At 47.3% G+C, this 26622-nt stretch overlaps 2 protein-coding genes across 3 annotated transcripts; both read left to right on the top strand.

Annotated features, from left to right (window-relative positions):
- Nucleotides 1-708: 708 nt before the first annotated feature.
- dnajc5ab (DnaJ (Hsp40) homolog, subfamily C, member 5ab) lies at nt 709-11547 on the top strand. Its single transcript, XM_086159139.1, has 5 exons — nt 709-931; nt 8413-8561; nt 9118-9331; nt 9449-9620; nt 9756-11547. The coding sequence occupies exons 2-5, from the start codon at nt 8455-8457 to the stop codon at nt 9851-9853; spliced, it is 591 nt and encodes a 196-aa protein (XP_086015265.1). The 5' UTR covers nt 709-931; nt 8413-8454; the 3' UTR covers nt 9854-11547.
- Nucleotides 11548-12421: 874 nt separating this feature from the next.
- trim101 (tripartite motif containing 101) lies at nt 12422-26064 on the top strand. Of its 2 annotated transcripts, XR_015107086.1 has the most exons (13): nt 12422-12892; nt 13034-13246; nt 16504-16679; nt 16750-16924; nt 17036-17131; nt 17215-17292; nt 17894-18049; nt 18861-18883; nt 18985-19109; nt 19299-19708; nt 22187-22318; nt 23853-24997; nt 25908-26064. XR_015107086.1 is itself a non-coding variant. In XM_086159138.1 (12 exons), the coding sequence occupies exons 2-11, from the start codon at nt 13064-13066 to the stop codon at nt 22271-22273; spliced, it is 1509 nt and encodes a 502-aa protein (XP_086015264.1). In that variant the 5' UTR covers nt 12422-12892; nt 13034-13063; the 3' UTR covers nt 22274-22318; nt 23853-25894. The 2 variants fall into 2 exon arrangements, 1 of the variants encoding a protein (XP_086015264.1); XM_086159138.1 differs by lacking the exon at nt 25908-26064 and having other exon boundaries at nt 23853-25894.
- Nucleotides 26065-26622: the final 558 nt, after the last annotated feature.

Raw genomic sequence — 26622 nt, forward strand, 5'->3', positions numbered from 1 at the left:
TTCCAACAGTCCAAGTCAGTTGATTACTTAAAACCAAATTGTCCTTAGGTGTGAGTCCTGCCTATTTTTGTTTATTTTTTTCACTCTTTATATTGTTGTTGAGTTCAAGTTGTGTATTTTTCACCCTCACTGTTCCTTGATGGGATGATGTCGTCCATTAATCTGCTATCTATTTATTCGTGGATTTTTTCATCTTGCTATCTCCTGTCTTCTGGCTTTCTATTGATATTTATACTCATATTTATTTCGTTTTTTTGACATTTTAACCGTTATGCTGCTGTGAATCAAACTTTTCTTAATGAAATTGATTGATAGCTGACCCATCCAGGTTCAACCCTGCCTTTTGAATAGGATAAACAATGATGAATAGAAACGCAATACATAAAACTAAAAGTGGCCATCATAGCGGACTTTTACATCCCAAGAAAAAAAAGTTCTCTGAAAATATATTGCAAATAGAGGTTTTGTTTCTCTGTAGAATAACCTTTTTACTGGTTTCAACAGTTAAAATATGATTTCAGGTTTGTTCAAAGTAGCTTATACCATCTGACGCCATCGACCTTTTTTTTTCAAACCACTTTTCATTGTTTCTTTTAAATCTGTATTTTAAGTATATGTCTGTACGGTTAGGTTGAGTTTCGAAAATGTATTATTTTTAATTTCTAAGGATCCAGGGAGCGCGCATCTGTCGTCGGGAGCGCGCCGCGGGGGAGTGGGAGTGGGAGGGGGCGGGGGCGGTTGTTCCGCGAGACCTGCCGCTCCGACGCCGGGATTGACAGCTCGCTCGCTCCCTGCCGGCGTAACCGTTAGCCCGGTGCGTATCTGGATGGTGTAGCGGCGGAAGGCAGCGCTCGACGGGGATGCGAGTGTGAAACGACCGGCAGGCTCCGCCCGGGAAACGACAGCGAGGACAGCGGGACCCGAACGGACGGTAAGGCTCCCGCCACCGGCCCCGCGGCTTTGTCGCCCTTGGATTAGTTAGCTGCTAGCTGTTAGCGGCTAGCTACTAGCCGAAGGGCTAAGCTAAGCCAACATGGATGCTGCGTCCGCTCCCGGCGCCTCCGGGAGATTATCCGCTTTAACGACGGCCCGACTCCCCCGGCCCGACCGGCGGCCGTTCGCCTGCCCCTCGACGTGAACCGGGAGCACAGGCGTACGGTTTCGCGAGGTGACTCGGTTAACGGCGACTGTTTTTTTTTTTCTATTGCTTTTATTATGATTTAAAGCGGGACCGATAGTAGCTGGTTCGCGCGCGGTTTAAATCCGGATTTGGCCGCCGGTCCCGGGCAGACACGTGAGGGGACGGGCGGGCTGACCCCGCGTTACCCACGGGTAACGCGTTACTTGGGAGTAACGGGGGGACGGCACAGATCGCCCGGCCTGTTGCTATTAATGGTCCGACTGGACCGAACCGAAATAGACCGGCTGCTGCCGTCTGTGTGTGTGTGTGGCTCCTTTTACATCTAATTAACTTCTCGCCGTGAAGACTGTTCCCAGATCTGCAGCAGCAAACTGGATCAGAGTCCAGAGCTGGAACTGGACCCATCTCTTCTGTTCCCGGTTTGTTTTTAGGGCGCTGTGTTTTCCTGGGCGGCTGCAGAAGCAGCCAGTGAACAAACAGAGTTGATCAAACTCCTCAACGGCCTGAAGCTTCACCTGAAACATCATGACGCCCTTGATTCGGAGTCTATCTTTATACATCCTGGTTCTTTCAAAGCTCCATCAGGGTCAAAGGTTCAACCCATAGCTCCGCTTTATCGCCCTTTAATATGTAACTTGTCCCTTTTTTTTTTTTTACAAGTTTTTTTTTTTTTTTTTTTCATCTTGGGAAGTGATGCAATTGTGTTAGGTGACCGTCACATGATCCGGCCTGGATGGCTGGCTGAGTGGGGAATCAAAATTGTCCACGCGCTCGCAGCCGCCGTCACGTCATTGATGCCCATTCAAACGCCAATGTTCTGCATGTTCTCCACCCTGCGTTCCTCTCGGCGTCTTGATCCTGTTTTTCAGCTTCACCCTCTTTTTTTTTTTTTTTTTTACCCCTCTCTTTGCTCCGGAGAGTGAGGTGCATCATAAATGTCCACAATGTGGGAACTAAATCTGAGTTGTCCATGATGAGATCCTGGCTGGAGAGGAACCCACCTGATGCGGGTTTCAGGTTTCATGTGAAAGCGAAAGCAAGGATGAAGTTTTTCTTGGCCACGTGCGGTGTAAATACTGTAATTGCTATGTAATTGCAGTGGCGATCAGATGACTGTTACCAATCGGCCTGTCTGTTTTTAGACGGCATGAGTTCTTGAACTCATGCCGTCTAAAAACGCCATGAGTTCAAGAGCGAAATTGTATTGAGTCACGTTGGAGGAGAAAAGGCCCGCTTTCTCTCTCCAAGTACTCGTCCGACCAGAAGTACAAGTTCTCAACTAATACGTGCGGAGTCAGTTAAGTAAAGTATTTGGGTTTATCGTACTTTTAGAGCGTAGTATTTCTGTCCACCTGGCAGAGATGAGTGGTTGTGTTTTCTGATCAGTTCCTCAGCATCAGTGTAGATTCCTTAGTGAGAAGATCAGGAGGCCAGACTCAGTCGGGTTGAAGTAGGATGTGTTTCTTTATCTCCAGATGATCCTGGTCCTCGTGTGTGTCATGCTGATGTAATTTTTCAAATCAATCATCAGAACTCAATAACTTCTCTCTCCCGGAGCTGCTTCTTTCCCCCCTTCGCTTGTTTAGTCAGCCGCTGTGCGCCTGTGTGTGTGTGTGTGTGTTTTGGGGGGGGGGGGTGATGTCATCACTCCGAACTCGGCCACGTCAGCGAGGGGTTCGGGATCTGGTCTCATCGAATCAGGCGACACTGCGCCAACGGAGCGCGAGCAGGTCAGAGATTATCACCACCACCGCTCTGGGGAATTAGACTCGCATCACTTCACTGCAGAGTTTATGCCTCACACACACACACACACACTTGAGGTGCGGTGTGTTTATTTCGCTGCGCTCCCCCTCGTCCCCTTAGGGAGCCGGATGAGCTCACACACACCCGGCAGGGATGATCGGGGGGGATGAAATACTGCACAGAGCTTTTTGGGCAGAATATCATGAATTAACGATCAATAAACTCCGTTGGTATTAATCATTGGTTGCTTTAAGATGAAAACCAGGGTTTCTCAGACGTCCAGTAATTTTTTTTCTTCATTTTATAACTAAAATTGGAGACATGATGTTTGTCACCACAGGACCTGGATGTTTATGTACAAAAAAACAAACCTTGTCTCCGTGGAATATCTCATGTTCTCGATCATCTGCCGGCGGAGTCTCGGACGTTCTCAGAGGAGAACTGGCACATTGACCGCGGAGGTCGACCGGCGTCCCTGAGCTCATCGCTTCCCCCGAAGACCGACCGCCGTGTCCTTCTGACCTCGTGCTGGCGGGGATGTGATCTCATCATGACCTCATTAGAAGATGACGGCGCTGCTGCGGCTCAGTTCTGGATCACACAACGGCTCAGAAACCCAGTTGGCGGAGCCTATCGCCGATCGGGAATCAATAACTGACGGGATTCTTGATAGTAAGAAGATTTGGGACACCTGACCGGTCAATCCCTCCCCGTGTGTTGTTTGTGAGAATAGACCCGTCAGCTCGGGGATGATGGAGGAGTGACAGGAGGTGACAGGGCAGATGACGGGGAGTCAGGAAATTCATGTCAAACCGCTGATGGAAGGTTAGCGGCGACCGCAGGGAGACAGCTGTGTTTAACATGAGTTCATGTTACCTCCAGGGTGTGTGTGTGTGTGCGCTTGTGTGCAACAGACAGCTCGGTCCTCAGCGTGTCTCCGCTGAGGAGGTGATGTAGCAATAAAAAAAAACATCCAGGGATGTTCAGTCCACCCACAGTGAGGATGGTGCAGTTGTGCTCCCTATGAGGTCAGGTGGAACAACCTTCTCCTGCAGTTCTCCATCTTTATCTCACGCTCCAAAACACAGCGAGGAGGTTCATCGAAGGCTCTGTATTGTCTGTGCAGAGCGACTGGTCGGATGTCTGTGATTAAACCCCTCCCCTTGACAGCTGTGATTGGCTCCATCCCCCTGGGGATAATGGATGAGAGTCCAGTTTAGTATCACTTTTCGATTAACGTGACTCCTAAAATGGACTCAACCCCCCTCGAGGACCAGGTGGGCTTTCAATCGTCCAACCATTCACCCTCTTACTCACACCTGTGCGCAGCTTGGAGTCCGTGGAGAGAACCCTGGCAGGAGAACATGGAGAAAATGCCAGATATTGGATGTTCATACCCAGTTGTACCAGGGATTTCAAAAATAAAAGTAGACCAGCTTGCACCTGGAGTTATCACAGTGGGCCGTTGATTGTGTGATTGACGGATCAATTCAAAACAATGTGTTTTTACAACAAGCACGGTTTCAAAGAGTTTAGACCAACCTCCCAGTTCTTCGTGTGAATCTTCATCTCGAGGGGAGAAGTCAGATGTCTGGTTGTTGTGATGCGGGGAAGCCATGTGACCTCCATCCCTCATACAAAAAACCCCTCAGTTACTTCATCACCAAAAAGTGGTTTATTGTGAAATCCCACAATGATTTTGTTTGTTTTGATGTGTTAAAAAATGCTATCTGCCTGACCAGGGGTCCAACAGAACAGTGACCCATTTCCTCTTTTGTTTCTGACTTCCTGCTTACATCCCTAGCTGTAAATAAGGGCCTTTTTTTTTTCCCTAAAATTGGCGTTTAAAATCACAAATTTGAATGGACCCCTGAGAGGACGTCCCATTAAATTACATTTACATTACATTACAGTCATTTGGCAGACGCTTTTATCCAAAGAGACCTACGAAAGTCCCAAACGTCTCATTTTGGCTGGTTGAGTGTTGAAAGTCGTGAACTTATGTTTCTATTGGGACGTACTTTTAAGCAAAGTCATAATGCCAAAGAAGAAGTACCCGTAGTTCTGAACTGACAAAAGAACAGAATTAGTCAACCTTCCTGCCAGACGATTACAACATCAGCCCACAACGAAGTTCCGAATTGAACACTTTTTAAACTTTACGCTTCAAGCTGGTTTCCTGTGCATCGTGTATTTGCAGTCCCTATGTCCTCTATGGTAAGTCGCTTTGGATAAAAGCGTCTGCCAAATGTAATGTAATGGTTTGATTAGTGTATTCTAGTAAGATAACCGGCCCTGTCCCTCCGTTCCCCAATGGAGGACATTTCTGTCGTGGTCAAAAAGAAATGGTGACCAATTAATAATAAAAATAAACCATCGGGAGCAGACAGTTGATCCGGTTTAGAAGCAGGAAGTAGAGTTAGAGCAGTGATTTCACACCGTCTGGTCCTCACAGCTTCCCTTTTTTTTTTTCAAATGTCTGCCATTGGAAAATAGTTTTCTTGTTTCCTTCAGGTAGTTCCTTCACCTGTGGTCCATGGCGGCATCCTGGGTTTGAGTTGTCGTCAGTGTGAAAGGTCTCCATGCAGATTGTTGGATTTGGACTTTATTAACCCTTGGAGTCGAGAACTTCAGGAGAAGCAGCTGATTGTGGCCTTGAGTCTGTGAGATGTTGCTAGATGTTGCAACGGGTCTCGTGTTGCTGGGATTGAGTTAAAAATGTCCTGGATGGTCATGGTAACGGAAAGGTCCCTGTAAGTTCTACAGGGACGAATCATCCAATTCCAATGGATGGTCTGGTTTGAAAGCGAGCGTTGTGCAGAAAGTTCTTCATTGTGGTGATGAGGAACATGAATTGGTAGTGAAAAGCGCCCTGACCTGGTGAAAGTTTACCGCTTGACTAGGGGTTTGAGTTTTTCCGCATGGTTGCCATGGCGATACACATTCCCGCAGTGGAATACATGAAGAATATTCCAATCAATGAGAACATGTGTAGATGTTCCATGAACATGAACCAGGAAAAAAAACGGGTTCTTCTGCTCTAATTATCGAAGGTCCGCACACACACCCTGAACGCGGAGTGTTTCCAACCCAGTTCTCTCCAGTGCAGCTGCACCTTGATGAGACTGAATCTGATTGGTTGTTAGTCTCACGCAGGAAGTCACCGGCTGAAGCTGAGGGTGGTGTGTGGATGTGATTACACACACACACACACACACACACACACACACACACTCTTCACACACCCTTTGCACACACAGTCCCAGTGTGGCTCTAATCCCAGCATTACGGATGCATCACTCTTGTTGGTTAATCCCTGTCAGGTGGAGGGGGGAAGCTGTGTTGTGATTGGTTAATCCCAGGTACCGGAGTGGGCGGGGTTTAGGAAGGCGTTAAATCAATGTGCTGTCAGGCGTGTTGTCGAGAAGTTGTAGGGTTGCCATGGCAATGGGAACCATCTGGTGCCATATAGGGCTTTGAAAAGACTAATGGCTCACACACACATACACACACACACACACACACACACAGCACGCAGGCTTTCACTGAACCCTATTAGCCTGCCAAAAAGTCCTTGTACTGCAGTATTCTAGAGCTGATACTGCAGTTTAGTAGTACTGTACGTTGAGTTTCTTTCATCGTGTCACTGCTGTACAAGAGTCCTGCATGTTGTATTGGTTTAGGTGTGTGTGTGTGTGTGTGTGTGTGTGTGTGTGTGTGTGTGTGTCTTGAAGCATCTAAGCCGAGCCCTTCCCTTGGTCGTCAGCCATGTTTCACGTCTAGGCTCTAATTGCCCCTGGTGGGGGACGTTTGATACTGGCGGAGCCTTGAGGTGAGGAAGAGGAGCACTGAAGAGCCTCGATGGCGGCGAAGGCAAGAAGGGTTGTGGTCCTCCCGGGAGATTCCATCAGAATATTCAGCCGCCGGCGAAGAAGCGGCTTATTGTGCAGTTTATGCATCGGTCTGGGCTGGTCTGGCTGAATTGGCTTAGTTTGTCCGTAAGCCTGTAACCCCTTGTGCACCTGCTGTCCGATCGGTCCAAAGACTACAGTTACCACGGATATCAGAGGTCAGGTACCCCAGAACCTCAAAGTTGCAACATCCTCAGCCAGAATGTCTCCGTTACAGTGCACAGACTGGACGAGCCCAGGATTTTGAAGAGGTTTGAGACATTTGTGGTCTTTGTGGTGGAACTACACCCGTCGTCTCGCCCAACTCCACCTCATTTCCTGTGGTTGTAATGTCCATGAGTTCCTGCTTGGCCCTTGGCCTCCTGCGGTCATCGTGTCCATGTTGTCCCATCCAGTCCTCCGTCTCACTTACTGTGGTTGTAGTATCTATGTTGTCAGTTTACATGTTGTCCTGCTTGGACTCCAACTCACTTCCTGTGCTTGTAGTGTCCAGGTTATTGCACTTGGTCCTCAACCTCGCCTCCTGCAGTCACATTGTCCTTGTTGTTCTGCCTGGACTCTACCTCGTCTCCTGCGGTCATAGTGTTCATTTGTCCCATCCAGTCCTCCGTCTCACTTACTGTGGTTGTAGTATCCACGTCAGTTTACATGTTGTCCTGCCTGGACTCCAACTCATTTCCTGTAGTTGTAGTGCCCATGTTGTCCTGCTTGGACTCCAACTCACTTCCTATGGTTGCAGTGTCCAGGTTATTGCACTTCGTCCTCAACCTCACCTCCTGCGGTCATATTGTCCTCGTTGTTCTGCTTGGACTCTACCTCGTCTCCTAGTGTTCATGTTGTCCTGCTCGGTCCTCAATCTCACCTCTTGTGGTTGCAGTGTCCATGTTGTCCCGGTTGGTCCTCCTCCGAACCTCGTACTGTCCATGTGGTCCTGCCCAGTCCTCCACTTCATTTCATGTTGTGGCAGCATCCATGTAATCCCTGTCACAGGTCAACCAGCCGTGGTCTCCCCACGGAGACACCAGGTTGACTGAGGACACAGGAAGTAAATCTCAGACGTGACGTCCGGTAACCCTGTTTAATTATCTTAACCTGCTTCCCCTGCTCCTCTTCCTTCTCCGGTCCCAGCCTTAAACCCCTGCCAGGGAGGAGAACCAGGTACCGGCTAAACTGTGTTTGCTTGGCAAAGAGGCCTGTTTGTACTGTTTGCTCGGGCCAAGAGACGGAATAATAGAAGAGTCGGAGTCAAAGATCAGGGCAGCTTCAGGAGGCCGTCTCCGTCATCAGTGTCAGTTTGATCTCCCTGTTTTTTCACAATTTGGTAAAACATCAATGGAATTTATTCATCTGATAGTTTCAGCAACATTCAGAAAACACGGGTGAAAGGAAGAAGTGTCGCTTATCCGGAGGGTTGCTTTGGCGAAAGGGGCGGGGTTTTCACCTGTCAATCACAGACCTCCGATCCTTCACCCCCTCACTCGCAACCACGGACGATTTAAATGGTGATCCGTAGCGTTCACACCGCGGGGGTCATGTGACCCTGCACTCTAAACACACCCTTGTGCCGTCGAGTCAGATGTTTGCCTCACCCTGTTCTTCTGCTCTCCTTGCCAGGTGAGAGAGTGAGAGAGTGAGTGAGTGGAAGAGTGAGAGGCCATGGAGCAGCAGAGGCAGAGGGCGCTCTCCACCTCGGGGGAATCTTTGTACGCCGTGCTGGGAGTCGACAAGAGCGCCACGCCGGAGGACATCAAGAAGTGCTACAGGTATGTACACGCATACAAACTATCTCTGAACTTTACTCTCTAGATATAAAGTTTAGTTTCATGTCCGGATCTCGGACTCGTTGGACCGATTCAGGATTTTCCCCTAAAATCTTAACTTTTTTTCTTAACTCCTTTATCCATGGATGCCTTTCTATCCAGCGTTTTATTTGCAGCAGAGCCACCAGAGGGCGCCAAAGATCCAACCCTGAGTTTATTGCCGGTTCCTCTGAAGCTTCTTGTCACTGAGGTTCAGGCTCCTCTTCAGACGTCAGGAGGTGTTTTCTTAAGAACATTAGGGACGGGTTCTGATCCGATGCGGACCGGGTTCTCCTGCCCGGGTTCTCCGTTTCCCTCAGAGAGTCCGAAAAAAGCAGGTTCTTTGAAGGCTCCAAATCATGAATGAGAGATGGAATACCTGGGTGTCTGTGATTGACAGGTGACCTCTCCCGAGTGAGCCCCGCCCTCTCGTTCACGATTGGCTCCCTGAGATCGGGACGCTCTGAGGGATAAATGAGTGGATTGATGAATAGGTGGCCGCCGCTCTGTCAACTTCCAGGAAACTGGCGCTGAAGTTCCACCCGGACAAGAATCCCGACAACCCGGACGCGGCGGAGAAGTTCAAGGAGATCAACAACGCCCACTCCATCCTGGTGGACGCCACCAAGAAGAACATCTACGACAAGTACGGCTCCCTGGGGCTCTACGTGGCCGAGCAGTTCGGGGAGGAGAACGTCAACACCTACTTCGTGCTGTCCAGCTGGTGGGCCAAGGTACGGGGCGGCGGCGGGCGGGGGCCGAGCTACTGAAACCGGAACCGTCGTCGTCTGGGAATATCGCTACCATCGACGGTTGCTAAAAATACCCCCGCCCTCCCTCGTCTCCCCCAGGCGCTCTTCGTCTTCTGCTGTCTGGCCACCGGCTGCTACTTCTGCTGCTGCCTGTGCTGCTGCTGTAACTGCTGCTGCGGGAAGTGTAAACCCCGGCCGCCGATGGACCAGGAGCCCGAGTTCTACGTGTCCCCCGAGGACCTGGAGGCCCAAATGGCGGCCGATGAAAGAGGTGAGCGGGCCGCCGCGGTCGTTACCCAATGGGGGCCCTGCGGGGGCGGGGCCTGCAGGGAGGATCGCCTCCGAATTATGGGTTTTCTACATAATTATAATCGTCATAATTGTGTGTGTGTGTGTCTGTCAACAGATGGCAGTGAGCCCATCATCATGCAGCCGTCTTCAGCCACAGAAACCACCCAGCTCACCACCGATGCCCACCAAAGTTATAGGACCGACACATACTAGACACACACACAGACACACACCTGCACACACACACACACAGACTCACCGCAAGAACTAACAACAGCTGCATTATCGACTGATAACACACACACTTCACACTTATCCCGCAAGTCCAGATGTCGTTTTCCCCCTCGTCCACTGCAGTGACTGTCATACACACACACACACACACACACACATACAGACACCTGTCAGTCACTCAGCACAGGGTCAGGTGGGGGGAAGGAGAGCGAGTAGTGAAGGAGGGTTGTCATCGTCGTGACGCAGAGTATTGAGATTACCATGACAACGTAGACACGAGTAAGAGCCGTCTTCACCGACCGGCCAGGCCAGTTCGGTTCCTCTGACGCCAGCAGGTGATGGCTGATGTCTGAAGAACATCTAGAGAACATCTTGGTGGTGAGGTTCTCCTCCAGGTTCTATTGGTTCTCCGTCTTCCGTCACTATCAACACTCGAAACATTGTTTTAACCCGATTTCAATCTGCTGGTTTTCGATGGTGGCCAACCTCCTCCTCCTCCTCTCAGCTTACTCTCTCACACACACACACACACACACACACTGATCCAGCTCCTTCCCGTATGTTTGATTTGTAGTTTTCTATTTGTTTTGTGAGGAAGTTTTAAAACAAGTTTGTGTAAATGTTTAGACTTTTTTGTTTTGTTTTGTTTTGTTTTGTTTTTCTTATTTATGTCGCTTGGAGGATACGGATCCGTCACCTTTGTGTCCAAAGTCTTATTTGTTTTCCGTGTCAGCTCCAGCGTGGGTGCGTGCATGTGTGTGTGTGTTTTATTTTTGGTAGGACGTCCCATCCTCTTCGCGCCCGAGGAGCAGTTCGCAGTCAGTAAGCGCAGAGTCAGACTCGATGGTGGCCGTCAATCACGCCGATCGATCCGCGGTCTCAATTGTGAGAGGAGCGGAGCGTCTCCCGGCTCCTCCTCCATCCGCCGTCTTTTGATTTTTTTTTTTTTTAATTTCAGGGTGACGTCTGGATCATCAAGCGTCTCACCGCGGTGTTTGAAAGGGTCGAGCTGCAGCCGGCTGCCCATCGGTATCATGTCAAAACTAAAGGTTAGCCAGAAGGAAACCGACCAATGGGGTGTGGTTTTACTAATAATCTGTACTTTCGCTTCAGTACCAGCTCTAAGGAGACTTTTAAGTCCCTGAGTTCCCTATCAGATGTTCTCCACTGGTTTGGTCCTGCAGCCCTCCAGAACCACCGTGAGTCTTTACCCAAATAACCCTCGGTGAGTTTCTGCGCGTCGAAACACCTTCGACACAAATCCCCGCCATTAGATTTCTGTTTAGCGCCCTTTTTTTTTTTTTTTTTTACCAAACATGCAATACAGCCCAAGGGCCTGAGGCAAAACACGAGCTCGGAGCGCCAACACGTCCGAAAGCAACGACGGGATGTGAATAGTGACCAGATGATAATACTGAAGGGTTATTTTATTTATTTGAATTTTTCTTATCTTTTTAATGACTGAATAACAACTAGGTGGCTCGCTCACACGATGTATAGAATTTTAGATGCGCGCACGTCACTTTGACGAGCGGCGGACCCGCTGTAAATACAGGCAGTGGCTCAATTAGAGGTTTTTGTCGTAGCGCGGGCCGATGTGTGCGTCCGTCCGCTGTTCGGACGGACAAAGTGTCGGATGTGATGTTGTAAAATAAATGTTTTCGGATGCTTCACCCCCGTCTCTCTGCTGTCTTTATTTTCTATGCTTGCCAAGGCCAATGTTTCTCAAGGCTTTTTATTTAAAATTAAAAAAGAAGCCCTAGAACTGAATGGCTCCAAACTGTCTGCTAAATCCCCATCACCAAAGATGTAATCTCTCCTTTCAGGAAAAAAAACAACTCTTACCAAGATATGATATTTTTTGTTGTGTCACTTCCTCATTCAGTAAATTCCCACAAAGATACAAGGGGTCCCTAGTGGCCAAACAGTGGAACTGCAAGTATGGCGAAGGTCACAGGGCCTACACACTTAGCAGCTAGCTCCAGCTTTTAAAACTAAGCAAGGACGTTTAATTAACTAGCACTGATCTGTTGGTAACACTTTCGGTAAACAAACAACATCTAAATTTTCTGTCCGCTCCCATGAGAATCTTACCCGGAGTTGAAGGACCTTAATACAGGCCACGAGTGTCGTAGGAAACGTTTAGTTATTAAATAGGTCTCCAAACGATTAGCCACCCACTTGCTAATGTTTCACTTCTCTTCTTACCTGACGGCCTGACGTTCTGGAGCAGAGCGTTCTACAGATCGGGTCTCCAGCGGCAGCGTCCTGAGGGTTACATACTGCAACTTTAAGAGTCCGGACAGAGTGTAACAGTAGAAAGAGCAGCGTCTTAATCCGTCCACACACCAGCTGCTGCCCATTATGGTGTGTGTGTGTGTGTGTGTTGCACGGTGAAAACCTGTTGCCCCCCTCCCGCCCTCTCTCACTCCCCCGTGAGTGCGAATGAATCTCACCTCCCATGTGTCCCGGATCCGACATGGACGTGAATACTGTGAACAAGTGAATCAACACATCGGGGGCGTTTTTGGCAGGAATAGAGGAGTTGGGTGAGGAAGAGGAGGGAGGAGGAGGAAGAAGGGGGTTACCGGTGGACCGATTTAGCGTCAGTGTTTGGTGTCAGCCGGCAGCGGAGCGAGGAGGACGAGCTGCTCCTCGCAGGAGAAGCCTCATCCCTGGAGGAGAGACGGCGACGTGACTTTTGACTTTTACCCCCTGCCACTTCTATTTTCATGTTTGGAGGAGGAGTGTTCCGGAATTTACCGAGGAACGGTGCAGGAGATCCTCCAGGATCACAGAACTCCAGCCTGAAGACCTGAAGAGGCTCAATTTTGTCTTAAGTCAGATTTAGATAAAGGAGCTGAGATCCTCCACCTCTCCTGGCTGGGGTGCGACACCCGATTTATAGATCGACCCCTTTCAGGAAGCCTGACGGTGTGACCAGAAGGAGGAAACCAGAGACAGCAGGAGAAACCAGGCCGTGAGCAGCAGCAGGAGGAGGAGGAGGAGGAGGAGGAGGTGAGTGAGGTGACTGAAGAATGAATCTGTCCTTCTGGACTTCAAACATGGAGGAATCTGTAGTTCCATTGGTAGTTTGGGTAACCAGAGCTGGATTACAACTGGTGGGACTCACGGTTTGTTGTGTTCGCCGGTTTGTAGATCTGCACGGCGTGGACAGGAAGTGAAGTCATGTCGCTCCCTGCTCAGCTGAGCGTCCTGCGGGCGAGCGGGGGGGCGGAGCGGCAGAAGGCGCTGGAGACGCTGGAGAAGCAGCTGATCTGTCCCATCTGTCTGGAGATCTTCAACAAGCCTGTGGTGATCCTGCCCTGCCAACACAACCTGTGCAGGAAGTGTGCTAATGAGCTGTACCAGGTCCGACACACACACACACACACACACACACACACAACCAGTGCAAGAAGTGTGCTAATTAGCTGTACCAGGTCCGACACACACACACACACACACACACACACACACACACAACCAGTGCAAGAAGTGTGCTAATTAGCTGTACCAGGTCCGACACACACACACACACACACACACACACACACACAACCAGTGCAAGAAGTGTGCTAATGAGCTGTACCAGGTCCGACACACACACAACCAGTGCAAGAAGTGTACTAATGAGCTGCACCAGGTCCGACACACACACACACACACACAACCTGTGCAGGAAGTGTGCTAATGAGCTGTACCAGGTCCGACACACACACACACACACCCACACACACACACACACACACACAACCAGTGCAGGAAGTGTGTTAATTAGCTGTACCAGGTCCGACACACACACACACACATATCCAGTGCAGGAAGTGTGCTAATGAGCTGTACCAGGTCCGACACACACACACACACACACACAACCAGTGCAAGAAGTGTGCTAATGAGCTGTCCCAGGTCCGACACACACACACACACACACACACACAACCTGTACAGGAAGTGTGCTTACGAGCTGTACCAGGTCCGACACACACACACACACACACACACACACACTCTCTCTCTACCCGTGCAGGAAGTATGCTAACGAGCTGTATGATATTCACCACACACACACAAACACATGTGTTTGCGTGTGTGTTTTTCTGGGTGTGTATGTTTTGTCATGTTTTTTACCTGTTCATAACCTGTGCAGGGAGTGTGCGAATGAGCTTTACCAGGCCCCACACACACACACACACACACACATACAAACGCAAACACGCGCACACACACACACACACACACACACACACAGCCTGCTCAGGAAGTGTGCTTACAAGTTGTACAATGTTCACCATACACAAACACACAGTCTTTGTGTTTGTGTGTGTGAGGGTGTGTCTGTATGTGTGTGTGTGTGTGTTTGTGTGTGTGTGTTTGTGTGTGTGTGTGGGTATATTTTGTCATGTTTTCTATCTGTTAATTAATTCGATAAAAAAGCAGAAAGTCCAGAGATGTGCTGGAATATGGATAATATTCAGAGAGTGACAGGATGAGGACACACTAACACACGCACACACGGCGGGTGGTGCTGACCCCCGTCAGTATCAGACATTGTGTGTGTGTGTGTGTGTGTGTGTGTGTGTGTGTACAGTGGATTATCAAAGTCTAAACTGGGATGTGCGGATGCTTCACTAGTTCCATCATCTTCATGTTAAACACTGTCCGTGACCTACATTTGCTGCATGTTTCCATGGGGGGGACCCTACGGCGGTGACCTCTGACCCCGTGCAGACCCCACCCCACCCCCCACGAGCCCTTGTATCTCCATCCGATGCTTAGTATATATATTTCCGATCAACATCGGACCAAAGCCTTTTTCGGTGTTCGTCCTCTTCATGACCTTTGAACCACATCTCCATGGAAACCTCTTCGCTCCCTCTGTCACTGTGGACAGCAGCTGAGTGGAATTAAAGGCCACTATTTCAGGAGTGAACCCCCAGGAGTGACACCCTGGGAGTGAACCCACGGGTGGGCCTGCACTTTTCTCTCCGTCCGTCCATCCCAGTCGTCCGATCTCCTCCAGCTGTCCGTCAAATTGTCCTTCTTCACTCTCCAATATTATCTTTCTCTGCAAAATAGTTTTTCCCCCGTCGACCCTGAGGCCATGTAAGAGGACATGGAGCTAAAGTCACCTTCATAGTGTTTATTTTAGCGTAGCATAGACCTGCTGTCACCATGCGAGGACACCCCTTTGACTTTCGGCACCCTGTGCTAACTCCATTCTGAGTTGGGATGTTTTAGCGCCCCAGTGGCCGTAATCTTAAATGATACCAACGAATCCCAAGAGCAACAGACCAGTAGAAGGTAGAGCTACCAAAACTACAAACCCTTCCTGTTTACCGCAATGACTCTGCCGCCAGTAAGCCCTCCTCAGCTACTTTTGTTTGAAAAAGTTTGGAACAAAATCATCGACGACAGCAGAACCTTGACTTGCGAGGTTAATTGGTTCAGCGACTGAGCTCGGAACTCAATTTGCTGATATATCAGCTTAAATTTCCCCATTGAAATGAACACAAATGTAATTCATTTGAGTTTTAAATAAGAAAAAGGTACTATACATTATACATTAAGTAATGTATGAAAAGTAGTATTACATAATAGAAGAGAATTTAAAGACATCTGGTTTTCTGAAGTGTATATAGCTTGAAGACTTGTCAAAGATGATGGCAACGGCAGCGGAGGAGGCTGGGGGAGTTTTTAATTTGATGCTCATTGTTTAACTTAAATTGCTGGCTACACACTTAATGCTACGATGCATTGCTAAATGTAATTTATGCTACACTTTATGTGTAAACTTTATTTATCTGCGGAGTGAATGTCGCTCCTCCCTTTAAAAACCATCAAACCGTCCCTCGCCGGCTTTGAATGATTCTTCCGACGCCTCATCCGTCGACGTTCCTGCCATCTGCTGATGTTCCTGATGTCTCCTGCCTTCTCTAAGATGATGCTGTCTGTCACCGTGTCTCACCACCAACTTCTCCATCTCGCCATGGACGATTAGACAACACATACACCTCGCTCATGTTTTTCCATGATTTTCTCTGGGCTAGCTTGCAGCGGTTTTTTAAACGCTACTTCACGGACAGCGGCGGCCACGTCGGGATCAAACACTCATTCTGCTTATCCGAACTCAGATCTGGGCTCGGATCGCAAAGCAAAAAAATCCACTTAGTGGCTCAGATCTCTGAAAACTTGTAAGTCAAGGCGCTTGTAGGTCAAGGTTCACTGTATAACAAATGTGCGACGACATGAGGTTTGATGACTTGAACTCCCAGGTGTCTTCCTGTGATGCTGTTATTGTTCTATTGTAGTTTTTTTATTCTGTAAAATTAATGCTTTGTCCTCAAGTGAGGACAACACTTCCAGACTAGCTGCAGTTGGTCTCCCAGGAGGTCAATCTTTATTTTCAGCGCCAGGGTGCTGACATGGCGGACGTGTGTCTTGGGGTTTGGGGTAGGGGTTCTACTTTTGGTTGGTTACCAAGGCAGCAAGGAGACATTTTACATATTTGTAATGATTGAAATCCCGGTAGCGCCGCCACCATTAGCGCCCAGCTGCCGCTGGTGGACGGATTCAGGTCAATAGACGTGCTAACGTTGACGGTCGCCGTGTTTGTGTGTGTCCAGCCCTCGCTGCTCCAGCCACGGACCACCATGCTCATCAACAGCGGCCGCTTCCGCTGCCCGTCCTGCAGGCAGGAGGTGGTGCTGGACCGCCACGGTGTCTTCGGCCTACAGCGCAACCTGTTGGTGGAGAACATCATCGACGTGTACAAACAGGAAGTGAGCGAGAGCAGCTCGAGGTGAGGCCGAACCTTGGATCTGCGGCGTGATGAACGAGCGAATGGCCGTTAATGTCCGGCTCCCCCGCAGCCCCCTTCCCCTCCCCCCGCCCTCCGACCAGCTGACCTGCCCCGACCACCCGGGTGAGAAGGTGAACATCTACTGCGTGAGCTGCCAGCGGCCAACCTGCTCGCTCTGCAAGGTGTTTGGCGCCCACCAGGCCTGTCAGGTGGCTCCTCTTACCGACATCTGCCACCAGAAGAAGGTACCTCCAGGTGCCAGGTGCACTATGTGTCCTCATATGGATTTTTCTTCAAAAAAACATGAAATTTTGTCAGAAGTTTGAGTTGCCCCCTCCTGTGGACCGCTGTGTCAGGAAGAGCTGAGGGACGGCATCGCCGCCCTGCTGACCAACACTGAGAGGGTCCAGCGTCTGATCTGCGAGCTGGAAGAGGCCAGCAGGAGCGTCCAGGTGACTGTTGGCCAGCTTCTCCAGGGTTGGGGTTCACTTGACATGACCTCGCTCACCTGCCGTCCACCTTCTGCTCCCCTCAGGACAACTGCAGGACTCAGAAGCAAATGGTCTGTGAAAAATTCCAGAAGATGCTCTGCATCCTGGAGGAACGACGGAAGGTTACTGCTTATGTACTTCTACTGCTTACAACGCATATATGCAGTGTTTATGTGCCCACACCATGTACCTGTACAGGTGGATTTACAGCGTTAGCCTCCTCAAAGTATGTACTTTTACTGCTTTCAGTGCTTACACACACTGTAATACTTCTTCCACTGTGTACTGATAGTGTTTACAGTAAACATACACACTATTGTACTGCTTATAGTGTTTACTTGTACTTGTAACAAGAATATGTGCTATTGTACTGCTTGCACTATGTTCCCTGTACCTATACATGGAATTTTTCCACCTGGATTGTGTAATCAAGGGTTTTACAGTACTCATATGCAGTATTATACTGTTGGAAGGACATTTCTACAGCTTAAAGTACAAACAAAGCTTTTTACTACTGCTTGTTGCCCAAGCATGCATTATGCAACTGCTTAAAGTAGAATGTGCATTGTTATATCTGACAGTATACATGTATTTGTAGTACACATGCACAGAATTGTAAGACTTACAGTGTGTAGTACCCCTGTGTACAGAATACATGTCGTATGATACAACTCACAGTACACACATAGATACAAACAGCCTAAATACTTACATGGATTACAGGCCATGACGGAGCGCATCACCTCCGAGCAGCAGGAGAAGACTGGCCACATCCAGGCTCTGAGGCGTTGCTATGGAGACAGCTTGGAGGCCAACAGCAAACTGGTGGAGCGGGTGGTTGGCAGCATGGAGGAGCCCGACATGGCGGCGTTCGTTCAGGTCGGCCCGTCGCTCACTGAATTTTTTTACATTGTCCCTTTAAAGAGTACTTTTTGGAAGTAATGTACTCATACGAGGACAGTGGGATTATTAATTTGAACAATTCTTGTTGAAGTCGTCTTGTCATGGCAACTGGACTTGTAGGTCTAATGACCTGTGGGGAGTTTCCAAATATAACTGCCAGGGTTTTGGGGCGGGTCTAGGTTATGGTGACTTTTTATGTAAATGGGAGAGTTGGTCAGCAGAAACTGGGTCTAAAGGGGTTGTTATGCTAATGGGGTTGTCGTTAGTTGTGCTCGCTGAACAACAAAGGAAGACTCCTTTGTCTCGCTTTATCTTTTCACATTCCAATCCAAGTAATCCTCCAAAAGTTGCTTGTTTGTCCCCAAAGCATTAGCATAACAACCGCCTTAGACCTAGTTTCTGCCGACCAACTCCACCTATTTACATAGCAAGCCACCATAGCCTAAACCCAGGTCATTTGACCTCAAAGAGCCCCTTGGATGAGGGGTGAAACATCTTCAAGTGAAGACATTCAAGTCCAGTTGCCACAACAAGAAGATTTCAACAAGACTTCACCAATGACCTCAATAAGAACCTCCAAAGACAATGTCAACTATCGTAACACAATGCAATTATACTGTTTATGCCCCCCCGGTGGATCTCCACAGTAGTGCATTGGTCCACATGGGTTTGTCCCGATGTCCTCAAACGGGTGCCTACCTCCCTTCCTTCCTTGTTTGCTAGCATGTCGCTGATTTTGAAGTTAAGATTATAAACGACTGATTGATCTCTCCCCTCTCTTTCCCAGAGTTCCCGGGAGTTGATCACAAAGTGAGTTCCCTGTTTCATTCCCATGTTGTCGCACCCCAAAAACCCAAATTCACCAAAGACCTCGCTCCCTCACCCTCCTCTTCTTCACTGCTCCCTGCCAGGGCGAAGGTGGCCAGCAGCTTCTGCCCCGCCGAGAAGCTTGAGCCGGGCTACGGGGACCTGGGACATTACAGGTGGAACTTCAGGGAACAGGAGAGGGCGCTGAAGAGCGTGGACTTCGACAGAGGTAGGAGGAACCGCAGGGAGAACCCTCTCTTTCTGTTTGGGATCCCATGAAGGACCTAGAGGTCAAAACCAGGAAAGGTACTGTTTCCCCTGAGAGGACCTTAGAGCACCGTGAACCCAGAGAGTGTTGTGGTGCATCCGGGTGTTTTCGGGTGTCAACTTCATCCGACGGGTTCATTTTATTCGGCAGCTGAAGAGGAAGCCCCTGAGGAACCGGAACTTGAACCCCAGACAGAAGAATCCGTGGAGCCTACCCTCCAGAACACAGAACCCCCGTCCCTTCAGGAACCCTCTGTCCAGGATTTAGGCTCTCCTAGAGAGCAGAGTCCATTGCTGATTTTCCAGCCAGAGGAACCAGTACTGACTGAAGAACCACCACTGATCCCGTTCCCTTCAGCCTCTGAGGTGCTCAGCGAACCCATGGTGCCTGATTGTTCACCGATGCCGGTTCTGCAGCTGCTGCCTGCCATGGCGGAAGAGAACCATGACGAACTGGATCAGCTGAAGGACAACATGGAGCAAGAGGAGGGATGGGAAGTGTCCGACTCTGAAAAAGCAAGAAATGCGTGCGACGAAGAGGAAGGAATGACTACAACTCAGGTAGGAGGAGCTCATCACCGCCCCTGAACATGCACAATCAATCATGTCCTCATATGGGGACAGTCTATCTATCTATCTATCTATCTATCTATCTATCTATCTATCTATCTATCTATCTATCTATCTATCTATCTATCTATCTATCTATCTATCTCTCTCTCTCTCTCTCTCTCTCTCTCTCTCTCTCTCATTTTCTTTATTTCAATAATCCAAATCATTGCAAGAATCTGTTAATATCCGTTTGGACCACCCGACCTTGGACATGGATGTGGGTCCAACCTCCACTCCAACCTGGACCCGGGTCCATCTGACCTCAGAACAGGGCGCTGGTCCACCCAATCTCAAACCTGGAACCAGGTCCACCCACTGTTGGACCTGGATCCAGGTCTGCCCCCTCCCAGGACCAGCACTTGGGTCCACCCTCCTTTCCAACCAGAACCCAGGTCCCCCCCTTGCTCCATCCTGGACCCGGGTCCACACCCCAGTTGGCCCCCTCCCCACTCCTGAGCCTGGCCCCGGTTGACAGTCCTCTCTAAAGACCGCCTCTGTGCACGTGATCAGATGTTCTTGAAGCTCAAACTCTTTCTTTGAGTCCTTCTGGAAGGTCCACCGTTTGCTGTTTTCCTTCACTTATCAGTGTGACGATGGGGGGGCGGGGAGAGAACTGGGACAGGACGCTCAGAACGAGGAACAAGAACCCTCCAGACAAGACGACATTGATGCCATGTTCTACCCTGGATGGTACAAACCCAACAGCTGGTGGAGGCTCAGATCCGATACTGCAGAGCCGGGTTGTCTTGATGACCCCCCAGGGTCAGGCAGGGATTCCTCCCTGGGCCAGGAACCTGCTGGGGTCCAGGACTCCCTGCAGCCTCCTGAAGCTCCTGTGCTACCGGCTTCACAGCAGCACCCTCCGATCTCCACCCAGCTCAGTGCACGGCCATACACGCCTCCATCGGCAATGACAAACCCATCTGAGGTTCTGCACCTTCAGCTCCAAGACCAGGAGAACCTCATTGAATCCCAGTTGCTCCTTGAGCCTGATGGTGACCAGGCTCTACACCAAAGGGCAGCAGAGGGTGACCTCCTGGAGGAGGGCTGGGTATGTCTGACAGGAGCTGAGGAGGGTCTGGACCTGGCCTCGGAGAGTCCTGCTCCCAGCCCGATCCCCCTGGACCCCCATGGGAAGAGCTGTGAGGAAGACCAGGACCAACTGGGTGATGAAACTGCAAAGAATCCAGAGAAGGAACTTGGAGACCCGCCTGATGTAGAAGGTTCCTTAGAGGTGGAGGGGACAACCCCAGGGGTTGAAGTGGAAGTGATGGGAGAGAGGAGGTATGTCTCCACCTTGGGGAAAGAACCTGAAGGTTCTGAGGTGAAAGACGGTGCCATTGATCAGGAAGAGCCTCGTAGATCTGAGGAGCAATCTGAAGCAAAACCTGCTGAAGTCAAGGGGAAAGTAACCAGACACTTCCCCCTCAAGGTCAGTGTTGCGCTCTGGTACCGCCAGACATCGCCGTTCTTCACCACCACCACCCGCCAGCTCTCCTCATCCACCTGCTGATGTGGCTGCACCACCCTTCTCTCCAGAATCACTGCTGCTTCTGCAGGATCACTTGTGGTCGACTAGAGGTTGGGGGTGTCATTTGGGAGGAACGGGGGAAGACAGGATGGAGGCTAATAATTTTATGTAAAATTTGTTTTATTTTAGAATACAAGTGGCGCTTCAAAAATTTGTTTAATTGAAATTTCCATGATGAGTCAACCAGGTCAATATCAGTTTCTAGCATTTATGGTCTGCATTTTAGGCAGTGCTGGAGCGAGTCCCTGGAGGTATCCATGCTAATGCTAGCTGCTAGCCCTGTTTATCTCATTATCTAATGGATAAACTTATCCTTGTGAAGACTTTGATTTTTAGTAGATTTCATCAAAAAGATGATCTGTTCAACCAGAGAAATCCTTTCTTCATATCTGATGTCATTCCTACAGGTCATTGCTAGCAGGGTTTTAGCTTGCTAGCTTGATGAGTGTCTAGGGAGTTTTGGGTCAGAGAACAGGTGATTACGAGCATGAAGTTAGCATGTAACCCATGTGTGTTTGGAATGGCGTCAATACATTTTTGTATTGGATCTTTGAGGTGAAGATCCTTGGTAGGTTGGTGCTTCACCAAGAAGAACCGTGGCAGACGTCGGCATCATCCAGAGAGACAACAGTATACAAAAAAACATTTTAATAGCTAAAGTGCCGTGAGCTAATACTTTCAACCAGGCAGTGATCCTCACAATATGGCTGACCATTCTCCCCATCCTCCACCTTCCCCACCATTCCTCATTCATCCCTCGTTACCGACCCACCTCTCCGTCCTTCCCTCCATTTTCTAACTTTCTGTCCATTCGTTTGTTTTTTGTTGTTTTTTTTCTGTCCCCCCTCTTCTTGTCCACACCATGGCACCTCCCTCCATTCCCCTCCTCCACCCAGGCTGTCACTCTGCTCTTCTACCTGCTGGCCTTCCTGCTCATCCTGCAGAGGGCCTGGTCTTACATCGGCTGCTTCGTTTGCACGTAAACGCCGAGCGGAAGCCGCGTCCACGCTGCACGCCGCGCCGCTCAGGTACCCGTGCCTGCAGCCCGGGGGGTTTATTCTGAAAATCCCACAGACGCAGGGGTCATGAGTGGCATGTTATTTATGATGTTGAGGAAAATGTGGTTGTATGGAAGAGGCCAATGCCGGGTTTTAAAATAATATTAGAATTATTATAATAATTGTTATTATTATTATTATTGTTGTTTTATTATTATTATTATTATTATTAGTAGTAGTAGTAGTAGTGGTATTATTATTATTATTATTATTATTATTGTTGTTGTGCTGGTGGTAATAATAGTATTCCCATCATTAGCTTTCTCCAATAATAACATTTAAAATTGGAAGTCAAAGTAAAAAATGTTTCTCACAATCCAATGGTACCCTGAAATTAATAAAAAAATAATAATAGAGTGGAAATTAAACATCAAGTGCACTATTTCATTAAACAGTTAAAATAAGGTATAATGTGTAGAGTGAACGCAGATACAAACTGCTGGTGAGGTGAAAAGATGATACATATTTGACATGAAGACTGAAGTGTATAAAGATGTGTAATTTGAGAGTATATTTTTTGTGCAGTTTTGTGCAAGAGGTCGGTAATACCGTTATGTTATATGGTACAATAGCAGTATAGCAGTAGAAGTGCAAAGTAGCAGTAGTATAAAAGAGGTGGCAATGTTGCAGCATAACAAGTCCAGTAGAGACTTGAGACTTAATTTAGTGCTAAATGTAAATATTTATTTTACGCTGAACAACTTTTTGAATTTATTGTTTTTTTGCTGACACTTGGTGGCAAAAGTGCTGAACTACAACCGGGAATGTCACTGACTTCTTGATCATTGAAGGGACAGAAGATATTACTGTGATTTGATATAATCAAATTACTTTTCATAATGAACACAGTGTTAACAAAGGAAAAGATGATGCATATTTTCAGTAGTTTTAACAGGTATCAGATAAAAGATGTATTTTAACCCCAACCTCTACAACATTATCTATAAGGGGTATAGATTATGAATGAACAACAACAGCTATAATAATAATAATAATAACAATAACAATAATAATAATAACAATAGTCAAATGATAATAATAATGATGATAATTATAATAATATATAGTGATAATAATGATGACAATAATAACCATTATAATAATTATAGTAAGAATGATGACAATAATAATAATGACAATAATAATTATAGTAATTCTTCTTCTTCTTCTTCTTCTTTCGGCTTTTCCCGTTAGGGGTCGCATAATAATTACAATCATAATGATTGTAGTAATATTAATAGTTCAATGATAATAATGATGATGGTGATAATCATAATAATCATAATATATAATGATAATAATGATGACAATAATAACCCTAATAATAATATTAGTAAAAATTATAATATAATAATAATAATAATAATGACAATAATAAGAAGAAACTGAAAATCAATATTTTGAAGTGTAGGCTGACCACTGCAGGTTGTCCCACTGACACCATTTCAGATTAAATACTGGATCTAAACTCACAAGATTACCGTTTCCCTCTGTTTAATCTCAGCTCCAGACAGAGACTGAGAGCTGTGGCTCCTCTCAGGCCGGCCCTCCCCCCTCCTCGCCCTCCTCGTCTCCCACCCCCGGCCCCGGCGAGGCCCCCCGTCGGCCCAGTTTCTGCTTCTCCTGGCTCAATCCCCTCCACAAGAAGAAGTAGTGGGAGGGGAGAGACATGCACGGACGGAGAGGGCGACTGGGCGCTGTGTGAACCATGCTTTTATTTTGGCGAGCCCGAGCTCGTGTCCGGTGCTCCGTGCACCCGGGGTCGACCTGGGTTTTGTTCTGGATATTGAATTTGGAGCAACCATTTTGCAAAGCATGGCCTAAAAATAACAAGTGCTATTTAACTGGTGTCAACACTGAGAAAACCAAACCAAACCAAAAAAGGGCTCTTATTTTGAAATATTATAAAGAGATGATTGTGTTACTTTAAATGCTACCGGGTTCACAGGACGGAGCACATTATGTTTAGTTTTTTTTTTTTCCTCACAGAATCTTCCAGAAGTTTTAGTTTATCTCCAAAAGGCTGTGCGGTTTGAAGTATTCTGAGTTGTTGAAGTGGAAGTGAAAAGGTCATCTCTACGGTCAAGAGATGCTCGTTCGAGCTCCTCAAAAGGGATCAATGATGTCATGTGGTTCAGTCGGAGAAGAAAAGCCGGGCGGCGGACATTTAAATCCGCCACGGAAGGTGAGATCTGGACCTGAGAACGAGCCCCAGCAGCTTGGATCACCTGGTTCACTCACGGATTGGAGATTGAATGACACCCAAAACGTATCGCAATATCACATCTGACATATTGTGGCCTATGGAGCACTAGAAGGTGGTGTCGGTTTCACATTTCAAATGATTAAAAATGTTTTTTGCTTTGGATTTTATTTTAAAGTAATGAAGAGGGTGTTAGAAAGCTGAAATGTGTTTATTAAAATTTTTCATGTAGGAGAAAAATTAAGAAGGTTTAAGGAGTGTCTTTTTCTTGTATCCCCTAAGATCAGATCTTTGCCTTGTTCTGCTATTTGGTATCCGAAGGACTCAAAAAACGATAAAAAGTTATCATTGCCTTTCCGCAGTTGAACATAAGATGTCATCATATGGGGACAATGCTAGAGGACGCAAGGGTGACGCGGCCCCGACAACTTCAACTTCAATTCAAGGTATAAGGGATTCAAGAGTTCTCAGGTTCAGTGGAATCAAAAACAGACACAAACAAGCTTAAAAAGAAGGACACAGCACAACAATACAACGATAGCAGCATCTCTGAGTTAGCGATACAAGACCGAAAATATATATATATATAAGAATAAATAAAAATGTAAATAGCATACAAAAATAATAAATAAAATAAAGATGTAGAAAGAAAAAAGAAAAAAAAAATGGAAAAGTGGAAAATAAGGGTTTATTGTGCTGAACTATATGGGAGGTTCACATACACATTTATTTCCTTGGGGTCATTTTGAGGGGTTCTTATTATACACTAGCATTTTAGCCTGATGCCATCACTCAGTTGGGTTTGAGGTTACTAGACTGTCAGGAAAAAAACAAAAATAAACATAAGAAAAAAAACAGGATGAAACCATAACGCTTTCAACTCTTTCCAACCTCCTTATCGGAATCTGGTGCAGTCATCACCTTAAAAACTAGTATTTTTTTTAAATGTGTAAACCAGCAAAATTTAGAGTTACTTGCATTAATCTATACTTCACAGAATAGATGAACTAAGAGGTAGATTTTGGCGTGTTAGTACAAATGAAGTCAATCACATTTTCTTAATTTAAATGAATTCGTTTAATTAAAACTGTTCAAAACCCAGTCTGTGAGTCTATGTTGCGTGTCAAGCATTTTGTCAACAGCCGCCAGTGTGACGTCACCTGACCACACAGGAAGTTGGCGTCTGCCGAGTCCCGCGCGTGCTGCCCGGAAGGAATGCAGCTTCCTGTTTGCAGGAGCGGCTTTCAAAATAAAAGCATGAATTCATTCTGGAAATTGACTTTTGGGGAGAACAGGCCCCCTCCACACACCCCTCTTCCATCGTGAATAAGCATTTTTCTTTTCCTCACATCACAGGCAGGTGAGCTGGACTCTTCCTCTTCACCATCTCCATCGTCTGTAACCTGGATACCACCAGCTTCAGCATGAACATTGGCCTGTCCACCCTTTCTAAAACACATGTATGGCAACCCCTTACGCTCATAAAGAAATGTCTTTACGATACAAACTAAGATGCAAATAAAAATAAAAAGCCATAACTGAGCAGATTGTAGTATTTGGAAATGTTGAAGGTTTGTGTGATAATAACACAGCTGATCATGATTCTTTCATGGCCTCTTGTCCAGGAGCAAACCGACAATATATATATATAGGCAAACCTGCCTATATTGTTTCTACAATTTAGGCAGATGTGAATAACTCAAGAAATGTCTGCATTCTATTGTATAAATTGCGCAAAGTCTATGTCCCTTATTGGCATATTCTTTGAATTAGTCTTCAAATCACAACTCAAATCACATCTGTTTAAAACGGCCAATTCCATCTCACGCCAACTGCTCTGTCACTTGCAATGTTTTCATTATTATTATTATTGTTATTTTTATTCTTTCCTTTACATTTTCTGTGTACTCTCTCTCTCTCTCTCTCTCTCTCTCTCTCTCTCTCTCTCTAAATATATATATATATATATATATATATATATATATATATATATATATATACGGTGTCGGTGAGTGTCAAGTAAGGCACCTTGAATAAAATACATTAATATTTTTTATTATTATTTGCACTT

Source organism: Fistularia commersonii, chromosome 14, assembly GCF_037954325.1.
Source record: "Fistularia commersonii isolate RoL2024-O1a breed Wild chromosome 14, RoL_Fcom_v1.0, whole genome shotgun sequence".
Classification (NCBI taxonomy): Eukaryota; Metazoa; Chordata; class Actinopteri; order Syngnathiformes; family Fistulariidae; genus Fistularia; species Fistularia commersonii.

What these genes read in the sequence shown, in the direction of transcription:
- dnajc5ab (XM_086159139.1), top strand. Translation starts at nt 8,455, where the DNA reads ATGGAGCAGCAGAGGCAGAGGGCGCTCTCCACCTCGGGGGAATCTTTG. An exon ending in GACATCAAGAAGTGCTACAG is followed by an intron (nt 8,562 to 9,117) that starts GTATGTACACGC and finishes GTCAACTTCCAG; the next exon opens with GAAACTGGCGCTGAAGTTCC. An exon ending in AATGGCGGCCGATGAAAGAG is followed by an intron (nt 9,621 to 9,755) that starts GTGAGCGGGCCG and finishes GTCTGTCAACAG; the next exon opens with ATGGCAGTGAGCCCATCATC.
- trim101 (XM_086159138.1), top strand. Translation starts at nt 13,064, where the DNA reads ATGTCGCTCCCTGCTCAGCTGAGCGTCCTGCGGGCGAGCGGGGGGGCG. An exon ending in ACATGGCGGCGTTCGTTCAG is followed by an intron (nt 18,050 to 18,860) that starts GTCGGCCCGTCG and finishes TCTCTTTCCCAG; the next exon opens with AGTTCCCGGGAGTTGATCAC. An exon ending in TCCCGGGAGTTGATCACAAA is followed by an intron (nt 18,884 to 18,984) that starts GTGAGTTCCCTG and finishes GCTCCCTGCCAG; the next exon opens with GGCGAAGGTGGCCAGCAGCT.